Source organism: Oncorhynchus clarkii, chromosome 23, assembly GCF_045791955.1.
Source record: "Oncorhynchus clarkii lewisi isolate Uvic-CL-2024 chromosome 23, UVic_Ocla_1.0, whole genome shotgun sequence".
Taxonomy (NCBI): domain Eukaryota; kingdom Metazoa; phylum Chordata; class Actinopteri; order Salmoniformes; family Salmonidae; genus Oncorhynchus; species Oncorhynchus clarkii.
This window is the reverse complement of record NC_092169.1, coordinates 1,097,891-1,114,350: the sequence shown is the minus strand read 5'-3', so window position 1 is coordinate 1,114,350 and position 16,460 is coordinate 1,097,891. Positions and strand designations below refer to the sequence as shown.

At 39.5% G+C, this 16,460-nt stretch overlaps 1 protein-coding gene across 1 annotated transcript; it reads left to right on the top strand.

Annotated features, from left to right (window-relative positions):
* Positions 1–2: 2 nt before the first annotated feature.
* LOC139381423 (zinc finger DHHC-type palmitoyltransferase 16a) lies at positions 3–15,388 on the top strand. The gene is made up of 11 exons (XM_071124933.1): positions 3–158; positions 9,644–9,902; positions 10,386–10,580; positions 10,686–10,774; positions 10,999–11,027; positions 11,176–11,309; positions 11,513–11,596; positions 11,864–11,949; positions 12,389–12,512; positions 12,589–12,659; positions 12,816–15,388. Exons 2-11 carry the CDS (start codon positions 9,651–9,653, stop codon positions 12,916–12,918), a joined length of 1,167 nt encoding a protein of 388 aa, XP_070981034.1. The 5' UTR covers positions 3–158; positions 9,644–9,650; the 3' UTR covers positions 12,919–15,388.
* The last annotated feature ends 1,072 nt before the right edge of the window (positions 15,389–16,460 follow it).

Sequence of the window (16,460 nt, the reverse complement as noted above, 5' to 3'; positions counted from 1 at the left end):
CTGAGTCTGCGCAGTAGAGGTGTAGCGTTTGGGCTAAAAACGAAGCCCGCGCCAGAGTATCTATCTTTCAAGTATTCGCCTCCAAATAATTTAAACCTACTTCGGTATAATGGCCAGAGATAACACCTTTCTCGCGGGTGGCGTGCGATCCTAAGAAAGTGAGTAAATACATTCAATGTATTTGTGCAATGGTAGCTAGCAAGCAGCATACAACGCTACTCTCGAAGCTTGTTATTGGTTAGCTCACGACACCGCTGGTCTGTGCCAATGGGTTTATAATTTCAATAGATTATTTTTGGCAGACAGGGCGATGAGGAAGATGTCAGCGTTTAAATTGATATGAATGTCTGCATATTATTGTTTAGCTATCCTTTATAAATAACCTTCGTGCCGTCACATTGAACCCCCATCCTTTTGTTTTTACACTGCTGCCACTCGCTGTTTTATCTATGCATAGTCACTTTTTAAATTGTCTCGACTACCCTGTAACCCCCTGTAACCCCTGGCGCGTTGTTCTGTCATTTTATTGTGTTATATCACTTTAGTTTGTTTAGCAAATATTTTCTTAACTCTATTTCTTTAACTGCATTGTTGGTTAATTAAGGGCTTGTAAGTAAGCATTTCAGCTAAGGTCTACTACACGTGTTGTATTCGGTGCACGATACAAATACGTTCAATTGAAATCAAAATTGTATCACGAAAAAGCTTTATTATTTCTGTGACAGTGGTAGACCGAGGTAAAGACAGTTTCAGGTTGGGTATTCGCCTGTAGTTTTCCTTACGTCCACCAACAGCAGTTAGGGACCGTCAACATAGTGACAAATCAAAATATTCAAATTCCGATAGCTATTTAACCATTACTCCTAAAACTTTCAAAGCTGGTTCTAGCTAACCCGATGGCATAGACACGCATTGCACATTTATTTTTTGTCGATTTACATCTTGCGCTATTTAATTTTTTTGACATTTTTTGAATTTCTATAGCTCATTGGTCGTATGTCCTACTGGACTCAAACAAGGTTCAGAATGCCCACTGACTACCCTTCTATATTGCACACCCTTTAGTTTGTCCATTTTCCATCTCACGTTTTTAAATGAATTTTTCCAAATGTAAAATTTCAATAGGTCCTTGGTCATGTGAACTAGAGACTTCAAAACAAGGTTCAGAATGTCCACTCAACATTGCCTCGACATTGCACACCCTTTAGTTAGTCAATTTTCATTTCAAGATTTTACATGAATTTTTCAAAATGTAGGATTTCAATAGCTCCTTGGTTGTGTACCCTTCTATATTGCACACTTGTTTTTGTACTGTAAAATCGTGGTTTAAATGTGCATTTTTTTGTAGTTTTAAACTTCATGTCAATTACACACCTAAGAAGTGTGCAGTGGATATACACCCATATTGCTTAACCTCTAGTTATGTCTCTTCTATATTGTTGTACATTAATATTAGTTTGACAATTAGGGGGTTCAGTCCAGTATATTTATTGGTAGTTCTAAGTACTTATTTTCCCTGTTTTTTTGTTGTGTTTTTTCCCCCCACAGTATTTAAGACGTTACACAATAGGAGAGAGACAGATAATATCTCCTTTCGTCGTTAATATCAACCATAAAGGAAAAGGGCAAAGTACGAGAGTCACGCTATTAATTGTCCAAAGCAGGGATGGAGAGTGAGATGGTGAGGTAGGCTGCAGTGAGTTTATTGGTCAATACATATACTGAACATGTAACCACAGTAATGGTGGCTAGTAAATCAATGAATAAAAATGTAATATTGACAAATTAAACAGAAATTGTAGACCTTTAATCTTTTCCAACATGTCAGACACTTAACTTCAAAAAATCAAAATCAAATTTATTTGTCACATACACATGGTTAGCAGATGTTAATGTGAGTGTAGCAAAATGCTTGTGCTTCTAGTTCTGACAATGCAGTAATAACCAACGAGTAATCTAACCTAACAATTCCAAAACTACTACCTTATACACACAAGTGTAAAGGGATAAAGAATATGTACATAAAGATATATGAATGAGTGATGGTACAGAACGGCATAGGCAAGATGCAGTAGATGGTATCGAGTACAGTACATACATATGAGATGAGTAATGTAGGTTATGTAAACAAAGTGGGATAGTTTAAAGTGGCTAGTGATACATGTATTACATAAAGATTACATAAAGATGAGAACATTTCAGTGTTAACTTTCTCTTTATCCCTGGTTGATGTACATTTCAGAGCCTCTTCAGTGTGGATGGGGTATAGCATACATTTTCAACAACAAAGACTGCACTTCAAGTTTGTGTTCTCTACTCTGTTGAACTATTTTGTCTTCATCCCTAGTTACAGCACATGGAGCCACCATTGGCATGCAAAACATTCAATCCAAAACAAAACAAAGCGTAACACGTTATAAATAATATCAATGTAGAATGACGAATTAGCCATCCATTGTGTTACATCATAAATTGTCTTACATGCCGTCACTGTTGTCAAAAGATTATAAACATGTTAAATAATGTTACTAACCCAGTCAGTCTTTGGGCCACATCCAGGTTCTTTATCAGTGGCACACATGAAGTAGTTGTTGGCTTTGTTGAACTCTGAAATCATAGGCATGAACTGAACATAGGGCTGTCTGACACAACTACATAAAAATTAATTTACATTTACTTTGAATTAAATGTCATTACACACCAGACATTTTTAGTATATCCTCAGCCATTTCTTTTCGCAGTTGCTCCATGTGTTTTTGAAGGTTCCATATCAATTTGGGAGGGAATGTTGGGAGTTCTGTGCAACTTCCTTGGCCATCTACACCAAAAAATAAAATGTTGTTTTTGACCTAATTGCCAGATAACAGCTAACCATTCATTTATTGAAAATATAGCTATCAAACCTGCATTACAAAGACCCCGCAGCTGAAGGTGTCCTGCTGCATGGTGTGAGTTATTTCCCCTCCATTCTACTTTACGTCCACCCAGTTGTCTTTTCCATGGCAGGATCTTCTCATTTTGAAGTATTCACTTTTTTATGTAAATATAATGGAATTATGATTAGTTATCCTCTTTATCCTACCCCCTCCTTTTTCGAACATTCTGTTAAAAATCGCGCAACATTTCAGCGTCCTGCTACTCATGCCAGGAATATAGTATATGCATATGATTAGTATGTGTGGATAGAAAACACTCTGAAGTTTCTAAAACTGGTTAAATCACGGCTGTGACTATAACAGAGCGTGTGTTTCATCGAAAAGCGCAAGAAAAACTGGTCACTGAAATCTGAAAAAAGTATCCATGCGCCCCTTTCATGGATTATTTTAAGGAAACCAAATTTAATATGGAGACAGATGCAATTCCTACAGCTTCCACACGATGTCGCCAAAACGTCATTTTCATTGACAAAAATCCTTTGAGACATTACGAATAGATCCGTGATTCCATCCAGCCTACCTCAATCGATTTTGGAAGATTGAAAAATGGACACTGTTTTCTTTTGTAGCTGCTATTGAATACAGATCACCCAGTGATCAATTTGATCACTTATTAACGTTTACAAATACCTAAAGTTGGGTTATAAAAGTAGGTTGAAGTGTTTTGTCAAAGAAGATAGGCAACTTACATAATTTTTAAACATGACGTTGCGTGTTGGAAGAGAGCTTTTTTCGTGATTCAGACAGGCTATACAAATGGATATTTTGGGCATTCATGGACGGATTTAATCGGGAAAAAGACCAATTTGTGATGTTTATGGGACATATAGGAGTGCCAACAAAGAATATCATCAAAGGTAATGAATGTTTTATATTTTATTTCTGCGTTTTTGTGTAGCGCCGGCTACGCTAATTCTTTTGTTTACGTCGCCTTCAGGCATTTTGGGGTGTTGCATGCTATCAGATAATAGCTTCTCATGCTTTCGCCGAAAAGCATTTTAAAAATCTGACTTGTTGGCTAGATTCACAACGAGTGTAGCTTTAATTCAATACCCTGTATGTGTGTTTTAATGAACGTTTGAGTTTTAACGAGTACATTTAGCATTTAGCGTAGCGCATTTGCATTTCCAGGTGCCTACTTGAGACGTCTGCGTCTCAAGTAGGAGCAAGAAGTTATAGGCAAATGAATACACAAGCCAAATTGGTAAGCTGTTTTCCTTATCACTATAAATTAGTAGTAGAGGTAATTTCCTTTATGCCCCATTCTACACACTAAATTATAGCCACTGAACCAATTACAGGACAATAATAAAAGTAGGATATAGGATCCGACCCTATCACAGAGTGAATAAATGTAGAGCATCTGTAGACTTTTAGAAACAAATATTAAGTGACCATTTCATCAGTACGTGCTTAAAAAAAAGTCATGACTGTGCCCACCAAATCTATGACAATAGAGAATGAATTGTAAGCACCAAAGTGTGTTTGTAAAAATAATATCTGAAAATGTCAGTTGTTGAACATAATACTTCTATTTGCAATAGCAATTTATGATATATGCAGTTGAGGAATATTCCATGTACCAACAGTGCATGTAGGACAGACAATAGACATTCCCACATATTTCTATTCTTTTTTTCTCTCACCTTTATTCATCCAGGTAAGCCAGTTGAGAACAAGTTAACAAGTTAATCCCTATCTGCTTTTTTTGGTCCTCCAATAATAGGTATCGGCGTTGAAAAACCCAAATCGGTCGACCTAGAATAATTGTAAATAAGAATTTGTTCTTAACTGACTTGCCATGTTAAATAAAGGTCACACACACACACACACACCACACTGACCAAAAAGTTAATTTGTTGGCATTTACGTATGTCCCTATTACCAGTAAAACATCATCACAACCTATTTCTTTCACTTACTTGCTGTGCTGTTTTGTTGTTCATTTGTTTTGTCGTTTCATTCTCAACCAGGATTTCTATGGAATGCCGTTTGGGTCTTTGCTTGTCAAAAAATATACTATTTGACCAATCAAGACCTGAATATGTCTGCACGTCACATGATAATGTAACACATTAATTTATTCTTTACGTAGTTATTACACATTGATTACACTATCACTCGTATTTCATATGTCACAACGATTAATCCATACGTATGCTATGATGCTGGTAATGTTGTCTCGCACACCTACAATGCTGGTCATTAAAAATAAAGCTAGCTAGCTCATGGATGCAAACAATGTTCTTCCCTAAAAACATAGCAAAACAATCTAGGTGTCATCTAAAATAACCCTAATTTATAAGACAGTTCTTATTTGATTAATGGTGGTCGGACCATCTATGTGAAGCTAGCCACAATAAAGATGAGTCACAATAGTGGACTTTGTGTTTAGCCTTCAAAATAAAAGTATGGCATAATTCTACTATTTGTATTTATTTGCGTCACTGTCAATGACACTTTTATTTTGAAGGCAAACTGCAAATTCCACTATTGTGCCTAACCCTCACTGTGGTTAGCTTCACAACACATAACCCGGTCCTGTCGAGCCAGCCAAATGAAGTTGCTACTGTATCCTCTGACACCCAAATGGCGTTCCATAGTATGTTGTGAAGCTAATAGCAGTGACGGTATTACTGTGTAGCTCCGGTAGGGCAACATCTGAAAAATAGCTCACTTGGTAGTACAGGTTGACCGATTTTATGATTTTTCAACGCCGATACCGATTATTGGAGGCCCCAAAAAAGCCGATACTGATTATTCAGGCAATTTTAAATATATATATATTTGTAATAATGACAATTACAACAATACTGAATGAACACTTATTAACTTAATATAATACATCAATAAAATCAATTTAGTCTTAAATAAATTAATGAAACATGTTTAAAAAATGCAGAAACACTGTTGGGGAAGAAAGTAAAAGTGCAATATGTGCCATGTAAAAAAGCTAACATTTAAGTTCCTTGCTCAGAACATATGAAAGCTGGTGGTTCCTTTTAACACGAGTTTTCAATATTCCCAGGTAAGAATTTTTAGGTTGTAGTTATTATAGGACTATTTCTCTCTATACCATTTGTATTTCATATACCTTTGACTGTTGGATGTTCTAATAGGCACTTTAGTATTGCCAGCCTAATCTCGGGAGTTGATAGGCTTGAAGTCATAAACAGCGCAATGCTTGAAGCATAGCGAAGAGCTGCTGGCAAATGCAGGAAAGTGCTGTTTGAATGAATGCTTACGAGCCTGCTGCTGCCTACCACCGCTCAGTCAGACTGCTCTTTCAAATCATAGACTTAATTATAATATAATAACACAAAGAAATACAAGCCTTCGTTTCCGGATTTGACCATATTAATGACCTATCATTTCGAAAACAAAATGTTTATTTTTTCAGTGAAATAAGGAACCGTTCTGTATTTTATCGAACGAGTGGCATCACTAAGTCTAAATATTGCTGTTATATTGCACAACCTTCAATGTTATGTCATAATTATGTACAATTCTGGCAAATGAATTACGGTCTTTGTTAGGAAGAAATGGTCTTCACACAGTTCGCAATGAGCCAGGCGGCCCAAAATGCTGCTTATACCCTGACTCTGCTTGCGCAGAACGCAAGAGAAGTGACACAATTTCCCTAGTTAAAAGAAATTCATGTTAGCCGTCAACATTAACTTCTTGACGCTACCCATCTTTAGCGGGATAATTGTCATCAACAACCGCTGAATAGCATAGTGCCACATTCACATAATTTTACTAAAAATATTTATATTCATGAAATCACAAGTGCAATATTGTAAAACACAGTTTAGCCTTTTGTTAATCCACCTGTCGTCTCAGATTTTGAAAATATGTTTTACAGCAAAAGCAATCCAAGCGTTTGTGTAAGTTTATCGATCGCCCAACAAAACATTATGTACAGTTAGCATTAAGTAGCTTGGGCACGAAAATCAGAAAAGCAATCAAATGAATCGCTTACCTTTGATGATCTTCGGATGTTTTCACTCACGAGACTCCCAGTTACACAATAAATGTTCCTTTTGTTCCATAAAGATTATTTTTATATCCAAAATACAGTGGGGCAAAAAAGTATTTAGTCAGCAACCAATTGTTCAAGTTCTCCCGTTTTAAAAAGATGAGAGAGGCCTGTCATTTCATCATAGGTACACTTCAACTATGACAGACAAAATGAGAAAAGAAAATCCAGAAAATCATGTTGTAGGATTTTTAATGAATTTATTTGCAAATTATGGTGGAAAATAAGTATTAGGTCACCTACAAACAAGCAAGATTTCTGGCTCTCACAGACCTGTAACTTCTTCTTTAAGAGGCTCCTCTGTCCTCCACTCGTTACCTGTATTAATGGCACCTGTTTGAACTTGTTATCAGTATAAAAGATGCCTGTCCACAACCTCAAACAGTCACACTCCAAACTCCACTATGGCCAAGACCAAAGAGCTGTCAAAGGACAGCAGAAACAAAATTGTAGACCTGCACCAGGCTGGGAAGACTGAATCTGCACTAGGTAAGCAGCTTGGTTTGAAGAAATCAACTGTGGGAGCAATTATTAGGAAATGAAAGACATACAAGACCACTGATAATCTCCCTTGATCTGGGGCTCCACGCAAGATCTCACCCCGGTGGGGTCAAAATGATCACAAGAACGGTGAGCAAAAATCCCAGAACCACACAGGGGGACCCAGTGAATGAAGATGAAACGTGGCTGGGTCTTTCAGCATGACAATGATCCCAAACACACCGCCTGGGCAACGAAGGAGTGGCTTCGTAAGAAGCATTTCAAGGTCCTGGAGTGGCCTAGCCAGTCTCCAGATCTCAACCCCATAGAAAATATTTGGAGGGAGTTGAAAGTCTGTGTTGCCCAGCAACAGCCTCAAAACATCACTGCTCTAGAGGAGATCTGCATGGATGAATGGGCCAAAATACCAGCAACAGTGTGTGAAAACCTTGTGAAGACTTACAGAAAACTTTGACCTCTGTCATTGCCAACAAAGGGTATATAACAAAGTATTGAGATAAACTTTTGTTATTGACCAAATATTTATTTTCCACCATAATTTGCAAATAAATTCATTAAAAATCCTACAATGTGATTTTTCTGGATTTTTTTTCTTCTCATTTTCTTTAAGCCTCCAAAATTGTAATTTGTATCTGGTCAAGAGTCTGTCCCGACTTAGGCGCAGATCAAGTTCTCTCCATTTAATCATATTGTTTGTGTGTTCAGGACTACCCTCATGGTGTTTCAGAATGGTGTTGATATTTGACCAGTCATTCACGCCTTTTATTATTTTGTAATCTTTTGTAGAAAAGAGCTTGCAGCAAAAACAATACACAGTTGTTTTTGAGTATGAAAGCCAGCTTCTGGTAATCTTTTCCCTATTTGACAGCTGTTTCTGTAATAAGCCTGAATGGAAACCTCTTCTATACTTGTCTTTAGGGTAAGAAAAATCCAGTCCTGGTTTGAGTGCGCTCTGTCCATTAACTCGGTCCTCATAAAGTCTGTTAAGACTGGGGGCCAATCTGCTGGGTCATTTGATGGAGCAGAAACGGTTCTATAATGGTCTGAGCTGCTTGTATCTGATGCTGGCTGTACACCTCTGGTTGCGCTAGTACTGGATGAGGTTGCCTGTACTTCACCTGGGTCTGTGTTAGTTCTTGCTGAAGACTGCTGTATTGGGTCTGTGTTAGTATTTGCTGAAGCCAGCTGTACTGGGTCTGTGTTAGTACTGTACTTGTTGAAGCTGCCATTACTAGGTCTGTGTTAGTATTTGCTGAAGCCGACTGTACTGGGTCTGCGTTAGTACTGGCTGAAGCTGGATGTGGATTACCTGAGTCTGTGCTTGTACTGGCTGATGATCCAGCACCTCCTCTACTGACACACGTAAGCATAGCACCTGTAAATGATAGATAACAATACTATTATACATTTTATCAGCTGTATCAGGCCCATTCTAACTGGCTCCACCAGATGTATTTTATACACTTTAAAATATAAATACTATTTATGCTATGGCTTGGCTGAATACTTGATGGTTATTATTTACTGAGAGGTGTGCATCCATATTGCCCAGTATTCCTAGCTAATCAACATTTTTAAATTCAATATATAAATCAATAGTCAATGTCAATCAAGGTAAAGATCTGTCATTCTGCCACCGAACATTGCAGTTAACCAACTGTTCCTAGGTCGTCATTGTAAATAATATTTTTTTCTTAACTGACTTGCCTAGTTAAATAAAATAAATTCATTTGGACTGTTTTAATCGAGATTTCATCATTGATTCTTCTGCACGTTGTAGTCAACCCCCATCTGAGAAGGATGTGAAAGTATGAAACAACACTACTGCCACAGTTTTTTATTTTATTTCCAAATGGCTGGAATGTAACTTCCCATCCAATGGCAGAGATTAAATGTGATGTCATGGGGTGGGGGGGTTGGTTTAATCTAATCCTAAATTGGAATTAAGGGTAGGCAGAAGGGCCAGCCGGCTGTTCCAACATATGCCGTTATTCCCAGGGAGCCAGAGGAATGTCGGAACATAGATCCCAAAGTCATAATTGCTACGTCCGGCAGATGACAAGAGAAGGAGTAGGCCTGAACCCAGACCCAATACCATTCCTTACACCCATGTGGTCTTTGTAGCTGTGTGTGTGTGTACATTCATCCCTGTGTGTGTGTGTTTCAGGAGCAGAATGCGGCCGTGCCCCACCTTCCTGCTGGTGCTGCTGCGCTGGGTGCGGTTGCGCATGTGCGCCAGACGGTGGCGCTACAGCAATGGCAACAACAGTAGACTACCGCTGTGTGTGAGACATAGATGGGCCTACCTCAAACTGATGGTTAACTCCCTCTATTACAACTCCCTCACCAACTCTGATGTCGTCATGGACTCACTGATGGAACCCATCTTCTGGATGGTGGACCTACTTACCCGCTGGTTCGGGGCGGTAAGTATGTGTGATAGTTGCACAGATGTTCTTGCTCCTGAAACAATTTCTCCGTCTCTTCAATTGATTCTCTGGTACCTTTTATGTATACTTATTAGCCAGAAGTTCTGAAAGTAGCGCTCGAGACAAGTGGTTCCCGACAATTACGTACTACATCACATTATGTGCACCACATCATTGTTCTCTTGCTCTGCGGTGGGTGCATGATATACCTCTTGCTAGCTGTCACTTATATGGCGATGGGCTGAAGCTCTTCGGTAGAAATCAAATTGCTAGGGGGTGGGCCCATCTGGGGGCAAATGTAGGGAAAATGGCACAGCACAGCTTTCAGAAAAAAAGACTAATTCTGCTCATAGATTATGCATGTTTGAACTACACATTGACACATCCAGCCCAAAGCGGGAGGTTTAAAAAAATATTAAGTAGTCGCCAAAGTTCCGGATCATGTCTTTAATTACTCGATCACTCTCTCCATCTCTCCAGGTGTTTGTCTGTCTGGTGGTGATACTGACCAGTTCTATCCTGCTGATAGCCTACGTGGGTCTGCTGCCCCTGATTCTTAACACCTACTCTCCACCCTGGATAGTCTGGCACATTGGTTATGGACACTGGAACCTCATAATGATTGTCTTCCACTACTATAAAGCCACCAAGACCGCCCCAGGATACCCCCCTACGGTACGTACACACACACACACACACACACACACACACACACACACACACACACACACACACACACACACACAGGGGTGGAATAAATATCTGTTGTGTTTATTCCAGGTAAAGAATGACATTCCGTTTGTGTCCGTGTGTAAGAAGTGTATCATCCCCAAACCAGCCAGGACTCACCACTGTGGAATCTGCAACACGTAAGACAAACTCAGGTTGCCCCTAACCACAGATCTAAGATCAGATGACCCTATCGCATATCCTAACCATAACCACTAGGGGGATGAAATAACTGACCCTGGGCCAGTGGTACGGGAATTACTATCTACCTACTCGATAAACTCATAATCCTGCTACAGTATGTTAGCAGGGTAGTATGATAGCGTTGTAGGCCAACGTTAACATGACATCTTCTACTTCACAGGTGCATTCTGAAAATGGATCATCATTGTCGTATCCTTTAAATGGAGTTGGAGAGTGGAGATTATGATTGGTAATGTCAAGTTATCAGGGATGGGTGACACCATTTATGGTGTGGATGGGTGTTATGAGGATGGGTGTTAGCGTTTTTGGTTTCCTCCTTAACTCCCGTTCCCTCCAGCGTGGCTGAATAACTGTGTTGGCCATTTTAACCAGCGCTACTTCTTCTGCTTCTGTCTCTCCATGACCCTGGGCTGTGTCTACTGCAGCATCAGTGGCCGGAACCTCTTCCTAGATGCTTATAGTGCTATAGAGGTACACGCATACACACGCTTGCAAACTCTTTGAGAGAGACCTGAGCCTGCTGGTCTGCTATCTCCTCCATTGTGGGGCTTCTATTGTTGAGAGGGTCATGGTCTACTTTAACAGTCTCTGTGTTCAGTTTTAACTCTTGAAGTGTTTCTGTTTATCTCTAACTCTTGGTTGTCTTGGTGTGTGTTTTTGCATTGTCCCCATAGCGCTTCAAACACATGGACTTGGATAAATCAGGTGTCCCGGTGACAGGGATGGGGCAACTCATAGGAATCTTACCTCCTGGGCAGGTAGTACGCGTACACACACACACACACACTGCCCCTTCCACGTCATTCTGCTTCTCGTAGTTACTTTCTTGTTCTTAGTGGTGGTAGGTCAATGGATGACTTAGATTTAAAGGGTGATATTGTTCATACGATCTTTGATCTTATATTATACTTATTATTGCATACTCATGAAACCGGTTACTTAATTAAGCACAACCTCTGGTCCCGATTAGGATATGTTTTACTGTTTAGGCGTTTGTATGACCTCTGTATGTTGTTGTCAATCAGAGCACCTACCAGACCCCTCCTCCTCCCTACACGTTCAGAGACAAGATGTTCCACAAGAGTATCATCTACATGTGGGTATTAACTAGGTGAGATCTACTTCACAATATTACTGTTATTATTACTGTAATATGTAACTTTTTGGGTGACCTGACCATGTTCACATAGAAATGTTAGTTATAGATCTGTAATTGTCATTGAAAGGAAGTCTAAGAAGCAGTAGAAATGTTCTTTGTGAGCTATTTCTGTACTTCCCATTCTTCCCGTATTGTTTTTGTCTTTTACTTTCGGTTTTGTACACCAGTTTCAAACAGCTGAAAATACAATATTTTTTGTTATAAAATATATTTCAGTGGTTTAGATGGTACAATTATTCTTTACACAATACCTGCTTGTTTTGCCACATTAACTGAAATTAGGCGAAAATATTAATTTTTGCAACCAAAGTACATTTTCCCGTAATAATAGAACTTCCGTGTGTGTTGTCATTGGTTGTTTTCACCCCAAAAATGTGATTGGTCATTTTAGCACGGTGGCCGTAGCTCTGGGAGGGCTGACTATCTGGCACGCAGTGCTGATATCCCGAGGAGAGACCAGCATAGAGAGACACATCAACAACAAGGAGGCCGAACGCATGGCCAAACATGGCAAGGTGAGCACACACACGCCACTTGTCTTAAAGTTGGTGGACACAAGCTATTTAAACTGTATTCTCCTCTTTCTCCCAGGTGTACAAGAACCCCTTTAACTATGGCAGACTAAACAATTGGAAAGTCTTCTTTGGTGTGGAGAAGAGAAGGTTAGTTACATGCTTGTCACCAAGCAGTGTGAAGATCTGTTGCTCTGTGCAGATATTTAACACGCACATTATGTGACTGTTGTGGTCAGAAATAAAACACTATTAATAAATATTATTATTTCGTTAAGGTAACCTCTGCCTCTCTTCTCTCTCCAGTCATTGGCTGACCCGAGTCCTCCTGCCCTCTGGACATGCCCCCTATGGGAACGGCCTGACCTGGGACATCTGTCCAATCAGAAAAGACATGATTCCCGTCTGAGCCAAATAGAAAATAACTGACTTGAGACATCTACCCAATGAAGAAATACCTGATGGCTGTCTGACCCCTGACCACACAGACTGTCTACAGAGAGAACTACATCTCCCTGTCACCCCTGTTCCCTACAGGTGCTGAAGACCGATGACCAGGTTATATAGATGAGAAGTGGAGTTCTGAGCTGGAGAGTGAATACTCAGAGAACTACAGGGATGGCCAGCAGGGAAGAGATGGGGGAATGTTTGCAGCGCCCAAGTGAAACAAACCTGGTTATTTCCATGTAAAAGGATATTTTATAGAAATTAATGCATATATACAGTTGAAGTCGGAAGTTTACATACACTTAGACTGGAGTCACTTAAACTTGTTTTTCAACCACTCCACAAGTTTCTTGTTAACAAACGATAGTTTTGGCAAGTTGGTTAGGACATCTACTTTGTGCATGACACAAGTAACTGTATCACAATTCCAGTGGGTCAGAAGTTTACATACACTAAGTTGACTGTGCCTTTAAACAGCTTGGAAAATTCCAGAAAATGATGTCATGGCTTTAGAAGCTTCTGATGGGCTAATTGACAACATTTCAGTCATTTGGAGGTGTACATGTGGATTAATTTCAAGGACTACCTTCAAACTCAATGCCTCTTTGCTTGACATCATGGGGAAATCAAAAGAAATCAGCCAAGACCTCAGAAGAAATTGTAGACCTCCACAAGTCTGGTACATCCTTGGGAGCAATTTCCAAATGCCTGAAGGTACCATGTTCATCTGTACAAACAATAGTACGCAAGTATAAACACCATGGTACCACGCAGCCGTCATGCATCTCAGGAAGGAGACGCGTTCAGTGTCCTAGAGATGAACGTATTTTGGTGCGAAATGTGCAAATCAATCCCTGAACAACAGCAAAGGACCTTGTGAAGATGCTGGAGGAGACGGGTACAAAAGTATCTATATCCACAGTAAAACGAGACCTATATCGACATAACCTGAAAGGCCGCTCAGCAAGGAAGAAGCCACTGCTCCAAAACCACCATAAAGCCAGACTACGGTTTGCAAATGTACATGGGGACAAAGATCGTACTGATGAAACAAAAATAGAACTGTTTGGCTATAATGACCATCGTTATGCTTGGAGGAAAAAGGGGGAGGCTTGCAAGCCGAAGAACACCATCCCAACCGTGAAGCACGGGGGTGGCAGCATCATGTTGTGGGGGTGCTTTGCTGCAGGAGGGACTGGTGCACTTCACAAAATAGATAGCATCATGAGGAAGGAGAATGATGTGGATATATTGAAGCATCATCTCAAGACATCAGTCTGGAAGTTAAAGCTTGGTCGCAAATGGGTCTTCCAAATGGACGATGACCCCAAGCATACATCCAAAGTTGTGGCAAAATGGCTTAAGGACAACAAAGTCAAGGTATTGGAGTGGCCATCACAAAGCCCTGACCTCAATCGCATAGAAAAGTTGTGGGCAGAACTGAAAAAGCGTGTGTGAGCAAGGAGGCCTACAAACCTGACTCCGTTACACCAACTCTGTCAGGAGGAAAGACCAAAATTCACCTTGTTTAACTTGTGGGAAGCTACCTGAAACGTTTGACCCAAGTTAAACAATTTAAAGGCAATGCTACCAAATACTAATTGAGTGTATGTAAACTTCTGACCAACTGGAATTGTGATGAAATAAATAAAAGCTGAAATAAATCATTCTCTCTACTATTATTCTGACATTTCACATTCTTAAATTAAAGTGGTGATCCTAATTGACTTAAGACAGGGACTTTTTTCTAGGATTAAATGTCAGGAATTGTAAAAAACGGAGTTTAAATATATTTGGCTAAGGTGTATGTAAACTTCCGACTTCAACTGTAAATGTTTAAATGATTTTACATCCTAAAAATGTGGAATAGGCAAACGCTTTGATTTTTTGTCAAACAGATGGAAAAGGAGTCTTGGAAGACATCTACCAGAAAAAGTCTTAAAATGTATTAGAAATATATCAGAAGACAATACTATTGAAGTAAAGACCCCTGCCAACTAATGGCAACACATTTTAGCTTAGGATAACTTTTTCTGCCTTCTGTAAGTTTTAAGAAACATTGCCTTTTACCTTGAAATTCCTTTACCAAAAACCCACATATCTTTAAGATATTTAAAACATTTATCCTTTACTTGTTACTCCTTCCAGAAGTAACAAGTAAAAGTAGAACTATCAATTAGTGATATTGTTTTTACTTTATGAATTAAGGTATTAAAACTTTTAATTCTGTTACCAAATTGGTAACAGAATTTCTGCAATTGAATTGGCTACAATGGGAAATCATAGTATTCACATACTACAGTTGTGTCACCTGCTACTGTCCTCCCTTCCACTGGCATACTTTTATGTTCAGCTTATAACTGTTTTGTTTTGGTCTAGTGGCCAAAGCCAGAAATGAATTGTAACCTCTTAACAGCTTTTACTGACACCTACCCATGAGTCCTCTCTTTCCATTTACTGAAACCAGCCTCCTCCTCTACTGAGCATCGGACGTCCATGGATGTAAAAAGTAGTTCAAATTTGGTTCAATCTGCCCTGGCCTTGATTTTATTGCCCACATATGTTTTTTGGTCCGGACCAGCCTTGGTTTCAACATCCACAAACGTCTGGACCGGCCTTCATTTGACCCAAACGTAGTGTTTGAACAGTACACTACAGTAGAGTATCGTTCAGTACATTACAGCACCGTAGGTGAAGTACAGTAAAGAAACAGCACCAGTCAACGGTTTGGACACACCTACTCTTTCCAGGGTCTACATTGTAAAATAATAGTGAAGACATCAAAACTATGAAAAAACACATGGAATCATGTAGTTAAACAAATCAAAATATATTATATTTGAGATTCTTTAAAGTAGCCACCCTTTGCTTTGACAGCTTTGCACACTCTTGGCATTCTCGCAACCAGCTTCATGAGGTAGTCACCTGGAATGCATTTCTATTAGAAGGTGTGCCTTGTTAATTTGTGGAATTTATTTCCTTAATGCGTTTGAGCCAATTAGTTGTGTTGTGACAATATAACCCTATTTGGTAAAAGACAAAGTCCATATTAGAAGCGACAGTCCGTCATTACTTTACGTCATGAAGTCCAGTCAATCCCGGAAAATGTCAAGAATTTGAACGTTTCTTCAAGTGCAGATGCAAAAACCATTAAACGCTATGATGAAACTGGCTGCCATGAGAACCGCCACAGGAAAGGAAGACACCAGGTTATCTCTGCTGCAGAGGATAAGTTAGAATAACTGCACCTCAGATTGCAGCCCAAATAAATGCTTCACAGAGCTCAAGTAACAGACACTTCTAACATCAACTGTTCAGAGTAGACTGCATGAATCAGACATTCATGGTCGGACCGCTACTTAAGGACAGTAATGAGATGGTCGGACCACTACTAAAGGACAGTAATGAGAAGAGACTTGCTTGGGCCAAGAACCACGAGCAATGGACATTAGACCAGTGGATATCTTTCCTTTGGCCTGATGAATCCAAATGTGTGTTGTTGTT

Coding starts and splice junctions, on each gene's coding strand:
- LOC139381423 (XM_071124933.1), top strand. CDS start 9,651: ATGCGGCCGTGCCCCACCTTCCTGCTGGTGCTGCTGCGCTGGGTGCGG. Junction 11,950..12,388: donor TACATGTGGGTATTAACTAG/GTGAGATCTACT, acceptor TGGTCATTTTAG/CACGGTGGCCGTAGCTCTGG. Junction 12,513..12,588: donor GCATGGCCAAACATGGCAAG/GTGAGCACACAC, acceptor TCTTTCTCCCAG/GTGTACAAGAACCCCTTTAA.